Source organism: Coturnix japonica, chromosome 1 (genome assembly GCF_001577835.2).
Source record: "Coturnix japonica isolate 7356 chromosome 1, Coturnix japonica 2.1, whole genome shotgun sequence".
Classification (NCBI taxonomy): domain Eukaryota; kingdom Metazoa; phylum Chordata; class Aves; order Galliformes; family Phasianidae; genus Coturnix; species Coturnix japonica.
In genome coordinates this window covers 7,535,338-7,560,937 of record NC_029516.1, presented here as the reverse complement: position 1 = coordinate 7,560,937, position 25,600 = coordinate 7,535,338, and the positions used below count along the sequence as shown (strand labels likewise).

The 25,600-nt window shown below is 37.8% G+C and overlaps 1 protein-coding gene across 1 annotated transcript in view; it reads right to left on the bottom strand.

The window, feature by feature from the left end:
• The window catches only part of SEMA3D (semaphorin 3D), a 137,908-nt gene that overhangs the window by 14,564 nt on the left and 97,744 nt on the right, over positions 1-25,600 (bottom strand). The window contains 7 exon segments of the mRNA XM_015875912.2: positions 1,490-1,647; positions 2,860-2,901; positions 4,043-4,131; positions 7,020-7,242; positions 19,312-19,456; positions 20,094-20,163; positions 21,599-21,713. Of these exon segments, the coding sequence (XP_015731398.1) occupies positions 1,490-1,647; positions 2,860-2,901; positions 4,043-4,131; positions 7,020-7,242; positions 19,312-19,456; positions 20,094-20,163; positions 21,599-21,713 (842 nt within the window).

Genomic DNA, 25,600 nt, shown 5'->3' with positions numbered 1-25,600 from the left:
TGATTGCATTTATCTCCCAAGAGGTACAAACATAATTTTTTAATTTTTCAGTAGAACAATTGGAGACTCAGGGAGGAACTCCCTTTCTCACAGTGACACTGAAGTAGGACCTCACATCTACAGAGTGATGGCTCAGCAGGAGAACGGCTTCCCAAAGCCAAGCTGTAGTAAAAACCGTAGGCATGATGGAAGCAAAGGCTGCTCAGCAGAAGAAAAATATCCAACTGATCTACTAGAGGATTCCCAAAGCTGGCCACACATCCCTTGTTTGGGACTCACAGACTTTTGGCCTACCCATCAAATGAACATCTGTTGAAAAGTGTGGACCATCAATCTATGTGTCCCAGCCCACCTCAGGCTTCAGCAAGCCTCACGTGTGACTAACTTTGCAGTGAGCCTGAACACTTGCTTTTCTCCTTTCATTTATGCTTTTCTGAATTTAGTTTGCTTTGGCTTTGAGGGAAAACACATAAAGTTCCTTGACACCATGACACAATAACCCATGACTCATTAACTTCAATGCTTTGTCTAATTGCTTAGGTTCCAGCGCTGCAGCCCCTGAGCAAGAAAATCTTGTTCCAGAGACTGAGCTCAGCCTGCAACCTCTGACCCTCACTACAAGAATTACTGTCAGGAAGGCTTCATGCAAAGAGGAATGAGGAGGCTGTGGACTCCAGTTCAATCAACCAGCTCAGAACTCTGGCTAAATCAGACCAAAATTCCAGCAGGCACATCCCAAGCTGAACCAACAGCTCATGAACTTCACCACCAGAGTCTGCAGCATGCTCTTCCTCCATGCAGATCGATGCTGCTCCCCCAGATGATGTGGACAGAAAGTTTAGATATTGCTTCTGTCACTGTGGAAAAGCTGCTCCTGGCATGGCCCAGTCTCACTGCTTAAATCTCTGTCTCCCTCTCATGGCTCAGATCATAAATACAATTTAAGAGAGAGCTGCTTTATCAGTTAGTTAAATCAGATAGGAAAAGTTTGTTTAGATCACAGAGCTAAATGCATTTCTTTTACTGAGCTCACTGCACTTCATTACTGATTATTCTAGAATAATAGACTTATAGTAAGGCAATCTGCTTTATAAATACTGTTGTTCACTGTGCAAAAAGCAAAAGTTTAAGAGAGTTTCTCACATCTCTCTTCCATTGTCACAACTTGGTACTCGACCTGAGAATCTCATGCATTAAAGCACTCAGCATAAAAAAGGAAAGTGTTGGATTTATTATCTTAGCTGAAGAAGTCAAGTCACTGCAATACACACTTAAACAATGCTATGTTGTTTTCTCATCTTTTTGAGCAGAAAATGAGAAACATGGCCAGAGTTTGATCAAATTTTAAGGCTAATGACATGGTGGGTTAAAGTAGCCAAAAAAAAATTCCCCCCAAAAAAGGAAAAAAAGTGGTACATTCTTACTGCAAACCTCTACAATTCTTACAAGAAATAAGATATTTTACATCATGTGGTACTTTTTTTCTTACCTTTTAGATGTGGGGGCGTATCTAGAACAGGAGTTTCCATCCCAGGCACAGTATGGGTCTCTGGCAAGGCAGCAGTCTGCACAAGCCTTCCCATACGTGTGACATCTGTGCAGAGAGAGCTGAACCAATCCATCCCTGGAACCAATGTACAATTGTTGCTGCAAATCAGGCAAAACAAATGAATTAGGATCATTCTCCAAGTAGCCTGGCTCTTCTTCAGTGCCACACTTGCACACTTTCAGCCTTGCCCCAGATTTAAAAAAAAAAAAAAAAGAAAGAAAAGAAACAAAACAGAAAGAATTACACCTTTACTGTAAACTGTTTCTCAGGGCTCCAGGGCTCAGTGTGAACTGGGCAGTCCCCAACAAACCCTAATGGTAAACACACTGCTGTCTTGGAAAGACATCAGCACTCAACACCCTTACACTTTTAGCTTTGTGCTGTGTCAAAAATAAAACCACTGAAGCAGTGCATGGTGAGAGGGGCTTATAAATACGTTTTAAATAAAGGGGCTGGCAAGCCATGATGTTATCAATCCAAGAACTAGAGATGACTTTGTGTGAATAAAATATCATCTTCCACTCCTGATGCTTAGGTAGTATAGGGATAACATTATTCACCTCTTCCCAGTGTGTGAGTGGATCACTAATTGAGACAAGGGTGGTCCAAGTGCTTACTGCTGAGCCAGAGCTGGCTCAATGCTATACTTCCAGCTGGCTTGCCACCTTCTTTTCAGGGAAGACAGGACCCAGCTGTTCTCTGCATGCCTGCATGGCAGAATACCTCCTATATTTGGTGCATACTGCTGAAGCCACCTCCGTAGATGCCTCCCAAGCTTACACAGAGGCATCTCAGAGCTTGGAGATGCCCTGAAGCCCTTTCCCATAGGGCTTTCCAGCTGGGACCGGACCCACCAGGAGGGACCACCCCGATTCAGATTTAGAGGAGGGTCTGTTTGCAGGCTTTGCACATACAATGTTAAGTCGAATGAGGCCCTAAGCTCTCTTCACTGCTAATACATAAAAATAACAACAATAATTCTACTAATAATTTATTGCTACACTGTAAAGAGACAAGAATTTCTAGTGCTCAGAAAACAAATGTGCAGTGAGTTCATTCACAAATCCCACAACCATATGACTAAAGATTTGTTTCCATGAATAATTACCAGTTTGGGTACACAAATTACTGTTTGTAAGCAAATGTGAATTAGGCAGGGAAAAAAGTTCTAACATGCCCTCTTCTTTCCAGAAAAGTTTTAAGAGCTACCCATGGAAAGTCTGACCAATAAGTAACAGAGGACACCTAACAACAGGCTTACTGTTCAGTGTACCATATATCCTGCAGTAATTGAATGGCTTTGTGATTACCTGCTTCTGAGAAATCTCCATGGTTGAGATAAATGAAGGGTGCTGAAAAACAAATTAGGAAAGTTCATTAGTTCACACCTTCCATATTGTTAATAAAATGAGAACAGAACTTCACATTTCTGAAATGTATATAAAATTGCAGATCGATTTACTTGTTTTAAACAAATATTAAAGCAAAACTGAAACAAACAAGTCAAGCAACAAAACTCATTATATTCATTCCTCCAGGAATGCCTCCCGTAACTTTTTTGTCTTTAATTCATGCAATCTACAAAACCTACTGACTGGCAACAAGCCCTTGTATCAACTTATACACTATTTGAAAGGCTTTGGCCTATCTGAGGGATATATACACATTCGTTTATTTATCATGGGATGAAACTCTTACAATGACCTTGTAAAGCACATAGGAGAGAGAATGCAAAGCAATGTAAGAATACAAAGAACGAAGAAGAAAATTCCAAATGGAAAAGAAAATCTGTTGGGAAGGCACATATCATTTTTTCTACTGCTATGATATATCCCTGTAAGCTTCCTTGCAAGCAATGAGGTCAATGAGAATTTGTGCCTACACAGCAGAAAGGAAGTTTGGGTTTTTCAGAAGTTCTCTTTATGAAGAAGTCATTGGCATTAGCAGGGCTCTAGTGACTTTGCTTCACTATCACTCAGCCAGAATAACCAAACCAAAATGGTCAAAAGTGCTGAGTCAGCCCACATCAAAGAATTAAAACACATCGATAATCAAAACTTAGTTTGATTTATTTTCTTTTAGTTCTCAACTCCTAAAGTTGTTTATTTTTTTATTTTTTTTTTACATCTGTGAGTTCTCTTGCTTGATTGGTTTTTTAAATTATAATTGTGCAAAGAATAATTCCAGTGCCAAATAATGGGAATATCACCATTAAAAATAAAATAATAATAAACAGCTCAGGCACAAAATAGGATTGCAAAGTAGAACAAGACAGAAAAATTGAGACTTTCTATGAGTTCAATAAATCTTGCTCTTTTGTTTCTGTTATTTTTTCCAACTGACTTTCTTAGAGAATATCAAGGCATTTAAACATTGACATGTTGTCCCTCTAGAATTTTAAACTAGTTCCACTGAGCAAACAGTCATACAGATAAAGGAATTCTGAGCCTTTCAGTCTCCTGAGTAATTGATGTAGTGGCTGTTAATGCTTACCTTGAATATCTGTAGTTCTTCTAGGACCACCTCCTCTTTAGTCCACTTCTCCTTGGTGATACTCACAGCTTTCAGTACTGTGCCTATGTCTGAAACAAACATTCACAACATTCACCATATGAAACATACTATTATGTCTCAGCTACTTCATTTCTTACTTCATTTCATGGTTGGACTCATACATTCAGAGTTGGACTCCATGATACTTATCATCCTTCCAAATCAGGTTATTCTATGATTCTAGGATTTTATCCAAATTGTACATGTATGTAAAACAAACAAACTGATTTTGTAAACTTAGATCACAAAATAAAAAACATCAAAAACTGTGAAGAAGAGAAAACCAATGAAGCCTTCAAATGACATCTACCTTTATATGCATCTGTTGCTTTTTATATAGCTCTATATAATATGCTTACAGTATGCCTGAGCCAATACAACTGTGCATTGTTGTGCTTAGCATAGATGGTCTAACCCTGCTGCTACATAAATACATATGCAAACACATTTGTGATGTCAGCTGGAATTTTCTGCATGTTTGCTTTACCTGGAATTGTGGCCTATCTGACCCAATTTAATGAGGATCAAATCAGCAGAAAACTGTTTTATTTTTATAGAATTAATTTTCATCAGCATAACTCCTTAATCAGAAATAGTTTTCAAAACAACACTAAAACCTTAAAAACTGCTGAGAAAAGTGAGCTGGGTGCTGTAATGGGCAACGTAGAAATGACACAGCACAGCTTAATCCTAAGCACTATCTTTAATACTGAAATGATGGAAAATAATACACTGTAAGGCAAAGAATTAGACTTTCATTCTTGTTTTTCCAAACTATAGGAGATCACATTGCCAATCAAAGTTAAAATTATTTCAGTTTGCCTTATATATTGGACATAGTATTATTTTGGATGTGATTGCCAAAGCCTGTGTATATACAAAGCCCAGCAGTGTGGTTGCATGTGCTGAACTGCCTGCTGTCCTAAATTCTGCAATAATATGGCTGCATACATTCAAACACATAGCAAGTTTCCTTTTTACCTGCTGCTAAACATCCTAGTAGTTATTTCATATATTTGTATTCAGTCTCTCAATATGACATTTGAAATTTTATCTTCAAGTCTAGAATTCCTTTTTTCAATAAGACAAATTTAGAGAATAAAATGGAACAAAATGTTGTGTCCCTGAAAAAGAAAACTCACTTTTAAGGAAGGCACTGCTGTTAAATCTGCATCTATATATCGCATAGTGCCATCTAGTGACTGTATGGTATGCACTGGGACCCTCCAATATGAAAAATTAGTTACTGTCAGTGTTGGGTAGACACACTACCAGTAATAATTTGTCAGTATTTTGGTTGCTATACTCTAAATGTAATTGTATTGCTTCGACGAACTTAATAGCAGAGAACAGAAAACTTCTGAAAGCATCTCTGCAATCACAGAAGGAATATATCATGGTTTTTAATGAGTGAACTCATCTTTTCTGATATTCATAAAGAAGCAAGGATTTTCTGCAAATTTTGTTCTTGACCTTCTCAAGCAGATGGGGAGTAGAAGCCACATTAATGGAAATGCATTGTAATGTAATTAATGGAAAAACTGTGTTTTTCCAACTCTGACTTATGGGGATTGTAGGGCACTCTCGCACCTCCTTCTTTTGGAAGATAGAGTTGCGCAGAGAATTGAGCTAAAATACATAAATGTTTCAAAAGAGGCTCTGTCTGAGCTTGAGGATGTGATGATGCACGTGGGCTAGCCCACATTTTGTAAGAGGTGGTGCCCTATGGCAATTCACTCCTTTTCCCAAGTCACTTCAGAGTACCCATAGCTATCAAACTACACTTAGATATCAAATTTGCTCATAGGTCAGGAAAAAAAAAAAAAAAAAAAAAAAAAAAAAGCTGCATAATCCAAGCTCTGGACTAGGATTTAAACAGAGATTTGGTTTCTCAATTCAGTAGCTCACTCGCCACCCTAGGACAAACATTTTCCTCCCCGCATACCACTGTTTCATCTATTGTGAGATAAGGATAATGGCAATGACCTCGTTACTGAAGTTTTTTGATGTAATGGTGCAAAATGCTTTATCAGAGCTATTACTATTTAGGGAACTTCAAACTGTGGATTAAGAACATGAAATTTCAGTGGAATAAGACCAGGGATTATATTTTAAAAGTATTATGAATTGGTATGCTAATAATTCTTAGCATGTCATATCCTGTAAGATGAAGTCCATTCACTGATTTTAAATTTAAATATTATGTTAAAACCAAACTTTTTTCCTTACAGAACGTAGCTATCATAAAATCTAAATATGTACACAGTTATCCACTTACAAACTGCAAGTCATGTTTCTTCCCTGACAGAGTAGTTTAGTCCTTCTCTGTTCAATCCTGGTCCTTTTCTTTGGAGCTACTCATGTTGCACAGTAATATTCTTAAATACATTTAAGTGAAATCATTGCTTTAGGCTGCATCTGAAATCTTTCTTAGCTTTTCAGTGTCAGAAGAGATTTAATGCTGATGCACCATGTCACAGTTGATAACAGAAATTAATCCTTGAGGTTATTAAGGTTATTATTCTTATTCTTATTATTTCTTTTAATTGCCTACTGATGTGCTGCCAGTGGGAACTGGAGCCAGATCACCATGTAACATAAAGAGCAGTACTGAATAGAACTCAGAGGGTAAGAAAATCTAGCTATTCTGACCCATAAGTGGGTTATCACCTTGGGGCCATGAGCCATTAAAATCTTAATTTTAGTCTAAATTTCAGTGTAAGTGTCTTGAGATTACAAATTAATCTAATTTTAACAGTTTTATGAAGTCCCATCATACAAATAAGGGCATCTAAATGCTTTCTGAAGCTGTAAGCTTAGGAAAAATATGTTAACAGTTTTATTCAGGACCTGCTAGACTAGAAGAGCCTTTAGAGGGCAGGATCTGTGCAGAACAATAATGGAAGTCCTTTCCTACCTGTTCCCAGGAAAATAACATCATATTGACCATCCTCTGCCATGACATGATCCACCACAATCTGAGTCAGCCGATAGTCCACATTGATTCGCGTGAACACTGGTCCTCCCGTCAGCGGGTAAACAGACTTGTACATCAGGGGATGGCGCTTTATAAAGCTAATGACTTCATCAGGAAAATCTCTGGTAGATTTTATGAGTGGATCATAGGTTTTACTTGGACACTGAAAGAAAGAAAAAAATAGATCAAGATGTATAGCAGGGAAGAAATACAACAAATCTGCAGGTATCTCTGTGTGTATCAGGAAAGCTGTTTATTCATTTTGAAATCATGAGAGCTCCATCCAGCTCCTCATATAATCATAGAATCACAAGGTTGGAAAGGACCTACAAGATCATCTAGTCCAACTACCCTCCCTTTACCATACCTACAGAAAGTCATATCTCCTAGCTCCTTATCTCAGAAACCCTGAAAAGCAGGACACTTCTCTAGATGCTTAAATAAGAGTGTAATTTTAGTTGATTTCCACACAGTAAGACTTTAGTCACTGTAGACTTGTTTTTGTTTTTGTTTTTTTGTTGTTGTTGCTTTGTTGTTTTTATTTTTCTATATGTCTAGTAACATTTAGAAGTTGAAATGAAATTTGACTCACAATTGAACAAGCTCAATGTTGTCTGGAAGTGGGAAAGCACATTGGGAAGCTCAGCATTTGCTTCTAGTGTGTGCTTCCCAGTTCTTCAAATGGCCATTTTCTTCCTCACTTCTCCACTCTCTTCTCTGTTAATTTTTTTCGCTCTCCAAAAGGTGCTTCTCCTTCATCTTCACTTTCCTTAATCCTGCTCCCACCTATTCTCCATTCAAAACTATCCACAATTTGATAATTTGTTTCATTTCACCTGTTCTTACGCCTACTACTCAGAATTACATATATTCCATTTCTGTTAGTTTTAGGCCCACACCAGAACCTGCCTACAGATCAATATACACAAGATTTGAAGACAAAATCCTGCAGTTTTTTTTGCTGTTTCTTTTTCTTTCTTTTTTTTTTTTTTTTTCTCCTTTCTCAGTCAGACATTTTGATAACATAAACTATAAGTTAGAGGGGAGATTAAGTGCTTTTATAAGACAGTAAGGAAAAGAAGACTGCATAAGAAAAGAGATGTTTGATGTTGGATGAAATACTAATAACTTATATTTATTGTATTTACCAGTCTACTAACACAAACTACTTAAAAGCTATGTGTAATTTTTTAATTTTATCACCAAATGGCTTTTAAGAACAAATACAAGTTCTTTTCTGTTTCTTCACCTACAAGTGTTTCTGAAGAGAGGTGGAGACGTGCCTTAACACTCACACCACTGTAATCAGTAATAAGAATATATCCTTATTACTAACATTCAAGTAATACATCCACCCATGCACAAAGATGCACTTCAACCTTTTTTTTTTCAACACATATTTGAGACAGAAAAATTCAGCCATAAACAATCTAATAATATAGGAAAATAACTTTTTTCTTTGTTTGTTTCTTTTTAAAAATAGGAACTATTTGTATATAATACTATAACAGATGCTATTGGTATAGACCACTTTAGAAATTTGGTCTTCTTTGTAAGTTACGGACTGAATCTATATTCTTTTAGAAATCAGATTTTCTGTGAGAATGCTTGTAAAATCAACCGGATATCAGGTTGACCAGTGCTTCTTCTCAACAAAAAGCAGCATTTCTTCTCCTGTACTTCTTTTTTCAAAAGCATCACTGTAAATCCAAAAGGTTCACATGATGAGATTGGTACATCTGCAAAGAATTTCACCTCTTCAATCCCTGCCTCACTCATGGGAGTATTATCACTTCAGATATTTTACAAGACAAGGAAATCAAATCTGGACTGAAGGAAGAAATGAATGAGCTAACACACAAGCTAGCTCTTCAGTTCAAGACAAAAATATCTGTGTAAGGTTAAATTTGCAATCTGCTGAATAAAATAGTTTTGCTCTTATAATGGACTTTCAACAACAAGTCTAGAGTGCCCTCCTCTGGCTTCCATGGGATAATCCTGAGTATTTAAAGAGCGGGCTCTATTTACTGCTCACTGCATTTCCTTCATCAAAATCAAAGAATTTTGTGCATAGAAAAAGAAGAGAAAAATCAGGTACAAAAATGAGCAAGAGAAACATAAGCAGAAATGCTGCTACCAGATCCCTGCTCTGGTGTGATTGGAAAAGGGTACATGCTTCTGGTACTGAGGCTGAGCTTCTGCCTTGTGGGCAGGGAGCCCATGTTCAACTAGCGCTTAATTTCTCTGGGGAAATATTCCCAGAGAAACTGCTGAAGAAAGACACTAGCAAGTGCTTTAGCTGTGCTCCTTTTTATAGACATTATATAGTGCTGGTAATCAGAGGCCACAGCTTCTGGTAAACTGTGAATCCTACACCTCATATTTATTTTTCTTGTAATAAAGGCAGATTCTCCAGATGCCAGATAATTCCTTCAACTCATTATTTATTAGAAGTGACTTTTTCAACTCATTCACATGGCTGAAACCCTTGTGCAAACTCACAGCTGCAGCATCCTTTTCTATGGTTTTGAAAAATGTAGTCTCATTCTCTTTTGGGGTCCAGAATACTGCTACAATGAGAAAACCCCTGTACATTTCACCAGAGTCATTCACTTACTGCTAGAGTTGGCTCCCAATTCTGTTAGACCCATACTGACCACCTAATCAATTCAGCTGTTTCTTTTGCTTATATGTAAATTTGTGCTTAATTGCAGCATGATTCTCACATATACTGCTTGAAAACAACTCTTAAACATGTATCCCTTGTAACCTTCAAACTTCTCCCTTCCATTTTTCAGGTGAGTAAGCCAAGCAACACTTAGTTGCAAGGTCAGTCATGCTTATGCTCCGCTGTGTCTGCTTCCCTTTTCACAGCTGCCTGCATCCAGCACCAGATCTCTAATCTGAGTCTAGGAAATCTTCTCTTTTTAATATGGAGACACCTAGATGCCTTAGTGTGGCAGTACAGATAATTATAAGAACTCGACAATCCATCTGATTACACATTTTTGCATATAAGCTGCTCACTGCTGTTTTTTTAACTCAAAGCAATCCCTGTATTTTGTGCCAGGTGGAGCCATAGGACAATCTGTGAGGAAAGAAATGTGATTGTATTTTTGTAGTGCTCTGGGAGAAAGTTAAGATTTGCAATGAAGATGCTCAACAGTCTTTCTTCGTTGCTCATTTCTACAGATCTCCAGCTTGACAGATATTCTACCTATGGTGCAAGTTTAGAGCTTGAGGTTAGGATTTGTTCCAGTATGTAAGGTTTGACATTATCCAAAACATTTTTATTAAGAACAGCACATACAGTGACAAAGGCTGAGCCTGTTCCTCTTTCATTTCTGGCAGACTTCCTTCTCACAGACATTCAACTTCAGCCACGAGTACCAAAGCTGCCTCTCAGGCTCAGGACCAGACTGGACCATTCCTTCTTTCAGGTTTCAAATGCCGTGTCACTGCCTGGGAGGATGCTAGTCAGCCCATGCCAACCTTAAGCAGTACTGTGAATACTGGTCTGTGCTTGAACTTGCCCTCTGGCTTTATTTAGTAAGAATGCAGCTTGAGTGATTTAAGAGACTGTAACTTATTTTCTAGACCTCGTGTGGATTGATTTTGATGGCTATCTACAGAAATGAGAGATTCTGTTAGAGTACCCACTTGCTTAACACTATTTCCAGAACAGTTAAGTCTCCTAGTCTTCATAAAAATTCCACAGTGTTTAATTGAAAGTAGAGATTAGGATCCTGAATCAACTAGTGGCTTTAAAAGTTTATCCACAGACAGTGAGTAAGTTAAATTGAGATAAATCCAAATGTTTTCCAAATATACAATGGAATGCATGGCTATAAAACAAAACAAAACAAAGCAAAACAACAACAACAACAACAACAAAAAACAGCAAGAGAACAAAGTCAAGTTAATACAGGTACCAAAGTAGACAAAGAAGAAAGTCCTACTGAAAAATAAATAAATAAATAAAATAGTTCATTTATAAATATATATTGCAGTGAGGTATCCCTAGAGGTTTCATGCTAGCTTTTCCATAAGAACTTCACCCTCCGGCATGCTGCGTGCATCCTCCCATATTTGGTTTCCTGCTGTGCTTTCAGAAATTAAAGGTTTTGCAAGCTTATATCCTTGAGGTGGGCTGTAGTCTAATTGTTTTTTGAAGACAGCAGTAACAGTTTAACAATTTCGCAAGGAAATGCATGATCTCATATTACATAGCAAAAGATACAAGACACTACAGAAAGGGTGTTTCCCCCAACAAGAAAAAGTAGATTTTAGACCTGGAAAATAAATAAATAAATACGTGAGCTGTGGTACCAGAGATATGATTCAGACAACACAGAATCTACACAAAAAGAAACAATGTGTGCCCCTGTTGCACAAATGTTACTTCAGAAATACCTGTCTCTCCTTATCCAAGCCAGATCTCAATCTTTTCCCCTTCTGTCACAATCTGACCTCCAAAATCCTATTGATTTCAAAAACACATTTATTTTTGCAGGAGCTGAATCAAAGTTTGTTGAAATCAACAGAAATCTATATTCTTTAATTGCCTTTGGATAAAATCATGCATCAGATTGTTCTACATAGGATGAGAAAGAAAATCACTCTTCTTTCCTTCCCCAGCCATGCACACTGATTGCTCTCCTGTTTACAGTTCAATCCCAGAAACTCGTTTGTTTATAAAATGGGAGTAGCCCCACGGATCACAGATATGTCCTAGATTTTTTGCCAAAAAATGTATCAGCAGAGAAAGAGAAAAGCAATGACCTCACCCTCTACAAACTACTAGGATAAAATCTCTATCAATATGGAACTACAAAGCTGTTAAAGGAAACCCTACCTTGCATAATACAGGGAAATTTTTGCTAGCCTATACAAGTAGTTCGGTGAAAATAAGGACTAAGGGTTTGCTCCAAAGATCCACTCAAATCAACAGGACTTTTTCCAATTGTTTTAATGGGCTTTGGATCACCTCCTAAAAGCCCATGAGCAGTATGAACAGCTGGGCAGGTGTGATTCTGTTTTGTTTGGCCAAGGGTGCTATTTCCCGAGGCATCACTAACTGCATGGCACGATGGACAGAACAAGGGAATGAAAAATTAATTTGGGTCAACCTTTGGCAAAGTCCTCAGGCAGCTGTTCAATGCTGTGTGTCCACCCATCACTACAGAACAATTCCTGTAGGCTCATGTTTCCTTTCATAGCAATCAATAGGATGCATGATGATAAAGGCTGCACGTCCAAGTGGGTGAGTGAAGCAGCCTTTCACCTCTGAAAATGTGAGTTCATATCCTGCTGAACGTCATATGTGATAGTGATATCGGTGTTCTCTGCCCAGTTCACATTTATTCACACCATCAGCACCAGATGCTGTCTCAGATATGTGACATCTCCCACTGCAGACAATAAGAGATTTGCATTTATATCAAATGTCACAGGATTAGGTTGGCAGGACTGCTTTATGTGGACTACAAAAGAATCTGGCTCCATAAAAGTTCTTACAATACCATTATGCTATCTCATCTCCTGCTTTTGCAACAGGGGTGGGATTCTTCTCACCTGACCTAGATTCTTGTCTTGAATGTTTGAGCTGCACAAAGGAAGTGCCTGTCTCTTTACCTCTGACATGGAAATCTAAACAACTGGCTCAGATTTGATGCTTTTCTTTTAGATAGATGTCATCAAGAAAATTTAAATTAGTAAAATCAGTACTGCTAGATAAGAATCTTGTGAGAACTACATTCACCATTCCATTAATTCTTAAAGATTGCTTAGGCCTTCATTTTCATGAATGATAGCTTTATAGAAATGTACGTGTTCAAAAATGAAAAATAAGTAACTAAAACAAATCAACAAAATAGACACAGAGATAGAAGTGCTAAGGACATCTCTATTCAACTGCTATATAAATGCCATGGCACAAAACTTTCAAAGAATCAAATAAGTAGTAATGTAAAGCCTTTCCAGTGCATTTGGTGTGAGCTCACTTTGACAATAATCCACCTGGACTGAGTCCTAAACCCAGATAATCTTAAAAGAAACAAAAAAGTCTTTTTATTCTCTCACCTTTTATTTATATCCAAATAGAATCAGGAGGTGGTGAATTATGGCAAATCTTTCTCAGATAAAAGCACTTCATGCTTCACATATGTAAGGTTTTCTGTCCTTTTCACTCATTAAGTTTTCAGCTTAGAAGAGTGCTGGGTGTGTAGATCTCACACAATTTTCAATATATATAGTGTGACTGTGTTAACATTATGTGGGAATCCTGGCCAGGATTTTCAAAAGCTAGTGCCAGAAGTTAGGCTCCTAAATAAACGTCCAATTTGCCAAAATGCATAGTGCTTAGTACCAGCTCATGAAGTCAGTAAGAGCTGCAGGATCTAACACCTACTAAAACTGTGACAATTATTTGGGAATCTAACTTTAAGGTATGTAAAAACACATCTATCTTTCATTTAATTATGTGTCTTCAATTCAGCAATGCTGTTGTCTACTAAGAATTTCAAAACAGAGTGAAGTTTTCTGTGAGCTGTAAAAGTTTCAATTTCAAGCATGTCAAAAACTTCAGTTTACAAGGGACTTGTTACACTGAGCATTGGACCCACTTTACATAGATTCAAATGCTCATAGACTATATGCACAACAGGGACTTAATAACACTGAGTGAAGCTGGCATCTGCTGGTTGGGTTTTGCAATGTCCAGGCTTGCAATTTTGATTCATTTCGCAAGGAGAAAGAAGCACCACATCAATAAGGCACTCTCTTGGGATCATTTGGTGTAGCCAATGTTAAATATGAAGAAATGAAACATCTCTTAAATCTCTCTCAGTTTTTGGAGAACTGTATGCCTTCACCTCAGTGTCTCTTCTGCTGGAGGTGTCATCTCTGTTTCAGGCACACAGACCACAGCCATCCTAGGAGGTCCCCTATCCTTCCTCTTTAAATTGTTTCACTTTTCATGGGATAAGTAGGTTTTGTTTTAGCCAAAAGTAGTAAGAATGTTGCTCAGCCATTAACCAGAAAGGGAGAAGATTTCCACTGAAAAGCTCTGTGGAGCATCAGACCCTCCCTCTAAGGGAATGCACTAACTATAGCCAGGAACTAATATTGACAATATTTTTGCTTTATCCATCAGAGTACAAGTATCTAACCAGTAAGTAGTGAATATAGCCATGAAGTCAACATTCTACTGCAGTTCCAGGTAAAGTCTTCCAAACTGTAAATGAGTTCTGCTATAGTTATCAAGCAAAAAGTGGAGAAATTGAATAAACTTCAGCTAGTCACTGCTGTTCTGAACAAACTGAGCTTTATGTGCATATAAAGGATGATGAAGAATGGCACAGACTGCAGAGAAAATAGGTATGCCCTATCCCTGGAGGTGTTCAGAGCCAGGTTGGATGAGGCCCTCGGCAGCCTGATCTGGTTGCTGGCAACTCTAACCATGGCAGAGGTGTTGGAATGAAACGGTCTTTAACGTCCCTTCCAATCTAAGCCATTCTATGAGACCGTGAATCTATTATAAGTCCAATGAGAAATGCAGAGTCAGAGGACTGAGGGATAAGATACAGTGCTAATGACTGGTGTGATGAGCAGAACTATCTTAGACAATTGGATACTTGTACTTTAAGAAACTCAGAGTGTGGCATAGGTGGCAGATAAGAAATGACTCTTGGGGCTTAAACACTCATGTGATGTTGGAGACTTAGTCATTCTGAAGAAAAAACTTGGTTTCTGAGTGTTCTAAGCCTAATCAGAGCTACACAGTAAATAGAGACATTTTTTACAAAGAGACGGTGTCCCACTGGATGTATGAGATTTGTTCTATCCTGTTCCAGTGATTGTACTGAACTCTCTGTATTGCTCTTCCATTTAATACACCTGTGTGGCTGACAGCAAAGGCTGACATAAGAAACCATTAATGTGTACATAACCACAGGAGGCAGCTAGGTGAGCGAACTTGACTTTGCAGGTGGCACACTGCAATTCTCTGCCGACCTCCACAAGCTGGAAAGGTGACTGAGTTCACAGCATTTTGAAAGGCTGCAATGAATTGAGAGGTGATTAATGTTCAAGAAAACATGTTGATACGTAGGAGGAGGTGGAGGAGGCTTTCTCAGGAAAATAAGCCTATAAAGTGAAACATTTCACTTAATTAAGCAGCCCCATTTACAGTGGAGAGATCAAAGGAGACAGGAACTGGAGAAGCAAAGAATGCAGTCTATAAAAGATAGGTGAAAGAGGAAGATAAGTCTAAAAATAACAAGGGAAACCTGTGCAATCCTCAATGCTTTATGCACACTCTTATTAAAGCAGCAAAACTAACCAGACGTGAGGACAAGGGGAGGCTTTTGGCAGCCGGTATTTCTCAGTGGCCCAGCCAAGGCCCAATGGGTTGGACAAAACACCTCCATCAGCCTGTGCACTGGGGTAGCAGAAAAAACAACAACAACAAAAACACAACAAAAAAACAACAAAAAAAACCCAAACAAACAAAGGGGTTTCACTAAGGAAAGGGAAGAAAAGACAACAGAGAAATGTGAGCTGAAGATACAGCACCTTTAAATAAATAAATAAAAAAAATTAGAGAATAAAAATAAGTAATTACATTAAATAGTAAAATAATTAAAAGAACACAGGAGCTCCATATTCAGACCTGAAGTGAGAAGAAGTGGGATACAAAATACAAATGAAGAAAAGCAGTGGTTACTGCACTGGATGCTTCTTGTAGCTAAGACTACAATTAGATGCAGGATTATTACTCTGCTCATTCAGATCTTTTTTGGGGGAACCTTTGGCAAATTAGCTAGTTAGAAATTCAGACTAGTTAGTTAGAAATACAGACTCACTGTATTCAGTGTTGCCTTGAACTGCAATTAAATACCTAGGTACTGTGGTAGAGCAGACTGTTAACCTGCATCTTTAAACAAAGAGATTCCTCTCAAAATCTGACAGTGACATGTTTTCACTGTCAATGAAATGATGATGGTTCCTGTGTATGCCATCAGAATTTCCAAATAGGATACACACAGTGTGAGGTGTTCTGATACTGAAATATTTACAGAAGTTTAAATATGCTAAAACAGTTATTTTCTCACATTTCACTGAAAATCTTGTTCAAATGTCTTCTGTGATTACTGGCAGGACATTATGTAAACTCTATTTGAGAACCCAGGGACAGATTTTACAGGAAGCGCCTGATGGTTCCTTTATCAAAGGATAATTTTCTTGATGAAACCCTAAAAGACTGGAAGAAAAATCGGTTATCAGGGGACAGCTGCAGATACGCTAGTCCAATTTTAGAATAGCTCAAGAAGATAAAGTAAAAGCTTTCTTGATTTTCATACAGCCCTTTTTATATGTATATACCAGGCGCTGCCTGCCACATGTTTTTTGTTTGTTTGTTTGCTTTTCCAAAATTGAAAGAGATTTCAAGCCTCATCTCCATTAAATACTGCCAGGAGAAGTTGAAGAGAATAGCTGCATGTTGTGCAGCACCTGAGTAGCAGTCAGCCCAGTCGAGGTCCCACAGACACCAGAGGGCAGGCAGACCTCACTGCATTACCTGCACAATGCTCAGCACCACCAAGGTATGACATCACAGCTGTGTTGAGAGTTTATCTCCTACATAAATTGCCGCAGGAAGCATTTTGTCAAAATTTCAATATCAAAGTGGTCACAGTCTCTATAGTGAACAGCTTTGTTTACTTAGGAGATAAAGGCAGCTGAGCCACAAGTTAAATTAGGGTGAGCAGTCTCCTGCTTCTGTGTAAATGCTGAAAGGAAGTCAATTCTTCCCTCAAAGTAAAACATCAAAGGAAAAGCATTTCCTAGTAATGCCATTTTTAGATTTTGCCAGTAGCTTCAAATACAAGAAACAGAAAATAGGGAGAGTGCTGACTACACTAAGCTGTAGCTAACACTATAGCACTAAGTAAAGCTTAAATTTCAAAAATGCTCCAGTAACTTTAAGAAATGGACAGATTATCCCTCTGGCTTTGTTCTAAGCATTCCTGAATCACCCCATAGCTGGCAAGAAGTGGTGAAATTAATCTTTACAAAAGAGCACTTCTACATTCAGACACACTGCAGCACTCTGTGGGCACATAGCGTGCTGCTTCTTTTCCTTGCCTTCAAGCGCTGTGTTGCTTTTTTAGATCTCAGCCTAAATCTGCTCAGATACAGACATTTGGCCCAGCTCACTTCAAAATGAATTGCTTGAATCTAATTCTTCTTTGGGTATGCTATCTTAAACCACCAAGCCTTAAGTTTGTTTCAATCTGAGACTATTCCGGCTCACTAAGACAAATGCAGTAATAAATTTACCTTATCTACATGGTAAACATTACTGATATCTTTCTTCAGAGATCTTGTTTCAGCAACATCCACTCCCCTTCACAGCTTGTGGTCAGACAAACTCCTACAGAAATCCAGAGTTCCTGAGGATTTTTATGAGACTATTTTCTCATAGCTGTTATCAAGTGCTTAAGGGAAGCAGTTAGAGAGTTAAGGGGTGGATTACGGAAAATATCCATTTTCTTTAAACTTTCCAACTTTGAAAATACTTGTTGAGCATGGATATTCAAATCAGAGCTAAAGATCAGCACTGACATGCTCCAGCATGATGTTTCCTTCCTTGCGAATCCCAGCTCAACCATGTGATGTCTAATACACTCAAAAATGCAATGAGCTTATGACCCGTCTATCTGTGCTGAGTGTTCATCCTTATGGGGCACTGTTAGGTTTTCAAGAGAGTTATTTTAATCTCTTTAGATGCCATGGGACCAGCTATTGTTCTCACTGGCACCATTTTTGTACTTAAAACTAAATGCATCTGCGCTTCTAAATCAGTAATGGAGTTGCACATGCTGAAAAAATAATACTAGAAGAATTAAATGCAATCTTCTTTTCTGGGGGTGCCATATATTCTGCATGAGAAAGAGATGCATATGTGTCTAAATTAGGATCTTATTTGCTCCAGCAGTGCAGATCCTAGGCAGTCTGAATCAATTGCTAGAGCTGCTTTACTCTTTATAGAAAGACTTCCTTTCCCACCAGCCTGAAGCTAAGAGAACGAAATCAGAGCACAGAGCATAATCTGTGCTATGGACGACCAAATGCCATAGACAGATTGGGAATGGACCAAACAGTTGGATCTATGGGAAGGATAATGTAGAAAACACAGAAGAACAAGGAAAAGAATGAAATGAAAAGCTAAATAAGTTAGATAATAGGACTTTAAGAAATGGTAATACTGCTGTCAGAGAAGTAGCGTAGATACGCTCAAGATGGATTCTAGGCAAGGTACTAGCAGCATCCCAACCTCAGGAGCTCAGAGTCTGGCTGCATTTGTTTTGCTTCTTACTACTAATTAGTTGAATGAACACTAGACCAAGAAAACTATCCCATAGTTGCTATACTGTTAAACCACCACTCTTCCAAATTGTATGTACCAAGAGTTACTCAAAGTTTTCCTGATACTTCAAAAATAAAACCATTTTCTGGAAATGCCATTTTTCTGTTCCTCGGGAATGTATGTCTGAGCTTTCCCAAATTTAATACCAAGACAAAAGTAGGATAAGAGTTCTTTACTAAGTTCTTTCAATATTTCCCTCTTTGTTTTGGCTTAATCATTGCATCTGGGGTATCACATATTTAGAAGTATTTCCAGATATTAAACTTTACTTTTCTTTCTATCCCTTTTATTCCATCACGTAAAGTCTGTAGCAACTAACTCCTTACTTTATATCAAAACAGAACACATGCACAAACATACAGAATATAATCAATGATAATATCTCAAGAAATGGGATTTTAACAGAGCTACCAGAAATACAAGATTCCAGATTAAATACCTCATCATAATTTAATACTCCACAAAAACACGAATTTGACTTTTTATGCAGTGTTGGTGCCTCAGAGGTGATCCCAACAGATAGAAATAGAACTGGGAAGCAGGAGTCCACAATAAGGGAGAAAATCAGGAAATAGTCTGGACACAATGTTATGTCAGAGAAGTGGAAAATGCATATTTATATACATAAACTGAAAAAAGGGTAGGTAGAAGTCTGTGTTCTCAACAGAAGAGAGAGGGTTGTGAGGATAATTTGAAACATCCTGCCTGAGTGGAAAATGTAAATTGACAGTCCATAGAAGGCAGAAAAGTATGATTGTCTTTTGAGTAAAGATAGAAGCATGTAATTAAGGAGACACTTACTGTACCAGGTCTGGGATAGGGGATACGACCTTCATACTGCACCCATCGGTGATCCGCACTCTCTTTGTGAGCATAAGGGCCATTGAAAACCGCTCTGATATCTGCCATGCTGTACACACAAACTGCAGAGCCCTTGAAGACAGAGCTGAGAATAAAAAAGGCTGATAAGCACACTGTAAGCACATTTTCAGAGCACACCTCATCCAGTGAATCAATTCAGTAATTCCACTGAGTCTGAAGGATTTTTGATCAGTCCTACACCTGAGAGTTATAATATATGTGGTGCTAAATAATAGACCATGTGGGCAGCTCTGATAACTGCAGATACTATGTATAACTGTCATTACAGGACTAAGTTTTGCTCAGACAGTACCTGGACTTGTTAGCTTTTCGGAGCATTTGATAGACTGCTGTTTTTTCTAGTGATCAGTAGGCTCCGTTTGTTATTTTTCAACTATTATGATTATGCCCTTATGTTGCATCTCATTCCAGTGTAAAGATTTTATTTGGTTATGTATGCTACAGAGCCAGTATAGTGGTTACCTCTTAACTGAGAAGTGTGTTGGCAATTTTTCTGTATAATTCCATGGTTCTTATTGCATTCCTAGACCTTATGTACATTTAATTCATAAGTTTCAAAGACAAAATAATTACTCATTTCCTTTATGAAAATTCTACTTAAATTACCTGAATATCATAGCTGAGAGGTTCATTAATTAATACATCCCTGATTAAAGTCTCCTGCATTTGTTTCCAAAGTCAAACATGATTCTAAAACATACCTTGTTGTAGTGAAGACTCCATATACAAGAGGGTTTCTCTCATCTCTTGTAGAAAGTAAGAATATATCTTCTGTAATAGGAAAATATTGTCATTTTTCAATTATTAGTAGTAAACAAACATTGAACATTTCTGCAATTATCACTTATAGTTTTGAGATTTGCAAAAATAGAATGTTGCTTTTGATTACTTTCTTATGAGTTACTCTGAGCCAATATTCTGTCATTTGTCCCTTTGCAGATAGCAAAACCAGATTTTCACTTTCCAGCTTGGGGAGTTATAAACATCATAATTCTAATAAGATTAATTCAAGTTATAATCAATGACTTCAGATTAAAGGTGAAGATAGAATCATAAAATCATAGAATCAAAAAGGTTGGAAAAGACCTCCAAGATCATCCATCCAGTTCAACCATCCACTACTGACAATAACTCCCAACAGAAAGATGCCTCTTAATACAATATTTAGACATTCTTTGAGCACCTCCAGGGACAGTGATTCAACCACCTCCCTGGGCAGCCCACTCCAGCACCTGACCACTCTTTCAGAGAAGTTTTTCCTGTCATCCATCCTGAATCTCCCCCGGAGCAACATAAGGCCATTCTCTCTAGTCTTATCACTAGTTACATGGGAGAAGAGGCTGACACCCACTTCACTGCAGCCTCCCTTTGGGTAGCTGTAGAGACCAATAATGTCTCCCCAGAGCCTTCCCTTCTCCAGACTAAACCACCTCAGTTCCCTCAGCAGTTCCTCATAAGACTTGTGCACCAGACCCCTCAAAGCCTTGTTGCCCTTCTCTGGACACGCTCAAGGGCCTCCGTGTCTTTCTTGTAGTGAGTGGCCCAAAAGTGAACACAGCACTCAAGGTGCAGCCTCACCAGAGCTGAGTACTGAGGAACGATCACTTCCTTGCTCCTGCTGGCAACGCTATTTCTGATACAAGCCAAGATGCCATTGGTCTTGGCCACCTGTCCCATGTTAAATAAGTAAATAAATAAATAAATAAAATCCTGCAGTTGCACTAGCCTCTCAGATACATATTTATGAGATGGGTTTTCCTGGTCCTCTCAGTAACCCTCACTGCTATTGAGGGGATAAAGGAGAACACCGCCTGTAATCCTGCTCCATCACCTAACCACCCCAATGCTCTGAAGTCCCTCTGGATATTTCTCAAGCTACTCTCAGTGACTTCATCACTGCTGACCTGAAAAATCACTAATGGATAGTAATCAGAGGGATGAATCAAAGTAGGAGGTTTCTTGGAAGCACCCCTGACCAGGACCCAAGGAAGGCATTTCTCTAATGGTAGAGTCCGGCCAACATATAAAACCGTCAGTTCCTCTCAGATTGCCTATGACAATTGTTTTTCTTAGATATTGCCAGTACTGCTTGGAAAAATCAATAAAATCAGAATAAGATGTGGTACTTCTGTAAAGAATAGTAAGAAAAAAGGAATCACAAGCAAATCTGATGACAAAATAAGCTAGTAAAGATAAATCAACTTACGCAGCTCATCAAAATGTGTGTCAGCTCCTTCAGGACCAGGTATTGAACACACAAGCCTGGCTTTCAGAAAAGTAGTCCATTTGTTTATTAGGCTCCGTTGACCTCCCATATCATTCTAATAAAAATTTAAAAAAAAAAAAAAAGAAAAAAAAAAGACTAAATTATTAAACAAATAAGAGCCATTGAAAGACAAGATGCAAAGTAAAGGACAGTCTTTTCACAAGTAGCTCCAGTAGTCATTTATTAGAATGAGCAATTGAAATTTTCTGACTATGCCTAAATCCATTTGCAGTGTTCTCAGAACAGTCCAAGAACTGAAATGCTGTGAAGCATATGTTATGTTATGCTATTTTTTGCAGTCAGTGGTTCTTCAAGATTTGTTTGCAAACTCAGAAATAATACAGAAAGTTCAGGATAGATTTGTCAAAAGAGAAAACTTATATTCATCATAGATTCAAGGGATGTAAATACTGTGTTGTTTGTTTTGTTTATACAGTAAATAAAGATATGCAGTACATAAAGATATGCATTCCAGATGAAACCGCTCATGTTATTTTAATAATCCCTGCTACGGAAATATCATTTCAGCCTCCATAGATGACATTTTTCTATAAACTTATTTCTTTTATTTTTTTATTTTTTATTTTTTTAAATAGAGATTTCCAAGACATGAGCACACATGCCCAAGGATGTCCTTATATTGGCTTTGATCCTATAATCCTACATGCTTCATTTAGGTAGGTGAAAGGAAGACAGGATAAACTAATTCTGTCCAACTACACTGAAGAATTAAGATGTCTCTAAAATATTTGGAGATTTCCCAAAATTTTCCTTCGAGGGAAATAGAATACCATGACAGATGTTTTTCAAAATACTGAAGATTATGAGAAGGAATATGAAAAGGTGGTAGTAACTGATTTCCAGGGGGAAAAAATAAAATAAATAAATAAATAAATATTTTTAAAAGGGAGAAATGATAATGTAGGAGGAGCTGTTCTTAGAAGACAGAACAAGAAGTCTGCCTAGGAGCTTTTCTCCTTCCACTGAGTATATGAAGAATTTAATGAATGACATTTATCTGTCCCTGAAGGCTACAAAAAAAAAAAAAAAAAAGGAAAAAAAAAAAAAAAAAAAAAAAAAAAAAAAAAAAAGACAAAAAACAAAACAGATGTAGTTAGTTTCTGCAGTGCTATTTAGGCCCCACATTTTTTCAGCTTGACATCTGTAAGGATAATGATACTCCAGCAGCATCCAAGAATTCAAACCCTTAAGGAAAATATTCTCATTGCAAAGAGTAGTCCCCCAGATATGCATTCTGAATTACTCCATTAAGATGCCTAGTTGTTACAAACTTTAAAATTTATTGGGCCTGGTAATACAAGCACTACAATTTTGGTCATAAGTATTCATCCCATCTGGATTCACCATGAGAAATTTTTATTAGTATTTTTTCAAATTGGCTTTGCAATTCTGAAGGTATGAAACCAGACAGTAGGAAACCTTAGGTGGTAGGGATTACATAGTATCTCCATGGAGTGTATTTGGCCCTTCAGGGCTGGGTCATAAATATTAGAGACATTGAAAAAGAGGGATTATTGTGCTGAAATTCACCTCACCAGAAGTAACACTTCTTTGGTAATTCTCTCTAACCAGCTTCCCTTTTCATGTATTTGCTACTTTTAAATTGGTTAGCTCAGTTGGAAATGATTCCTGTTAATCTATAGCCTTTGGAACTCCTGCTCTTTCAAGTATTGCTACCTCCCCTCTTGATTTCCTGAAGACCTGCCAAGCCTGAAGCTTTGCATCTAGCCAACAGATTTATTACACAGGTGTCAAAACTAGCAGTCTTAAGCCAATAGGAAAAATAAGCTCTGTATGTGTGTGTTCTGTTCAAAGGCACAACAGGTAAACTCTCTAGACTAATTAAAAACAAACAATTATGAAGATGCAAGAAAGATTCTTTAAAATAAACAAAACACACTGACAAACTCTAAGCTTTTTTGTTCCTCTGGCAATGTGATTTGCAAAGCAATACTTGTTTTGCAGAGTTTCCACTTAGATTTCTAGTGGTTGGGCATGGTGTCACTGGATTCTGAGATGTCACTAAGAGCATGGCTAGGAGAAATCCTCCTAGAGAGGGTGAAACAAGATGTGATGGGGTTGCAATGGGAGAACACCACCATTGCTTTTTGCAGGCTCCTGTCATAACAAGCATTCAGCTTGTGCAAGAGATTGGAAAACCCATACTTGCATTTTACCACCCTAAGCTGTGATCCAATGGAATATTTTTGCAAAAGTTTATTTTAAACACTACTGAGTTCCTAGAGAGTGGTGTGAAGCAAATCCTGTGCTTGAAGGAAGCAGTTTTAGCAAGTGCTATGTGCTTTAAGTTATAAAATTCCACTGGATTTAAGATGTGTCCATATTTCCTCAGTCTCAAGCCAGAACAACATGTTAACCATGTTACTTGAATTAGCACTGGCATCTCCTATATATGCCTTAAATTTGAAGGATAGAGCCAAAGTTTGCCAATAATACTGTAATATTTACAAAAGAGCAAGGGGAATTCAATGACCAGCCAGCACTTTGTGATTTACTAAGTCCTTCTGAGGCCAGAGATTCAAAAATTTATGTTGTAGAAGTGAACGACACAAAGGACCTTTCACTGATTTAAAAACCTGTGTTCATAATATGTTGATATACCCACTAATATGCTTCTTCCTACTTCCATTGCTGAATACAGAAAAATAGACATTTTCTTAGGAGGATTTATTTCATTTTATTTTCAGTTTGATTAGCAGTCATGTAATATTCTTTCACTCTTTATGTTATTTATGTATAATACTGTGTCTTTGCTTTCATAATATATGTGTATTGTCACTAATAGAGAAAGAGTAGGAATTGACAGACTGCAGCAGCTTTATCTATAGGTGGATTTAGCTCAGCTCACGGCACAGAGGTTCAAAAACCATTAATAGTTTAGACAACCCTCCACTTCTTGAATCTCAAGTAGCAGTTGTCTTAGAAATCCTTAGACATTTCTAGGCTTCAAATAACATGTGTCCCTCCCTTCCTAACATTATCTTGAGGTCAATCTGAGAGACATATCTTGAAGCTTCAGCTGCTGGAGAACATAATATAATCTCTGCTGGAGATTATTTTTCTTTTCTTCAGACCACACTGGTACAAACTCACAAACTCATTGGCTTTACATCATATCTACCTTCTCAGCTATGCATTCCTTTGGCCATCATAGTTCATTGTTACTGACCTCCTAGAGCTTGGACAAAGGGCTTATGGCCCCAAAATCTGTTTGAGACAAAAGACAAATCTGTTCTGTGGAAAAGATTAGTTAATATCAGTCTGCAATGAATCAATGATGTGCTCAAATTCCGCAAGCTGGTATTCATATATAAAGATGTACAGGCTGGGTAGTTAGTGGATAAGCAAAGAAATGGACAGAGAAGAGAAAATCACCACAGCAGAGGACAATCAGTATGTAGGTGATCAGAAAGAGGGCACCAACAAAAAGCTGCTCAGTCCTAAAATGACTGCTGGACTGATTTACACCAAGCAAGATCTCAGTGTCAGAATGTGTGCTCAACTTGACGGATTGAAATGCTTTTTCCCAAGAGATACTGGTACTGTAGACAAGGAACAGTAAATATTTCAGGGAGATGAGACAAGAAGACAAGACAACTTTGAGAGATGAGAGAAGGGGAGGATGGCACGAACAAGCTCTTCATTCCAAAAACACTGCTAATGTACTCATAACAGATGAGCAGCCACAAGTATCTGAAATGCTATCTCCAAAAATATCACTTCTAAGCACACTGGATTAGCAGTGTGTACTATTAACTTTGTTACATTGCAGATGAAGGCACTTAGGACTGCATATTTCTTTTTGAATATAAATAAAGTTTTAATTAGCACTTTCTGCTTCATAACCTTACAAGCTGTAACAAATACCAGTGCTTCCCCTGAAATACCTTATTTTTAACC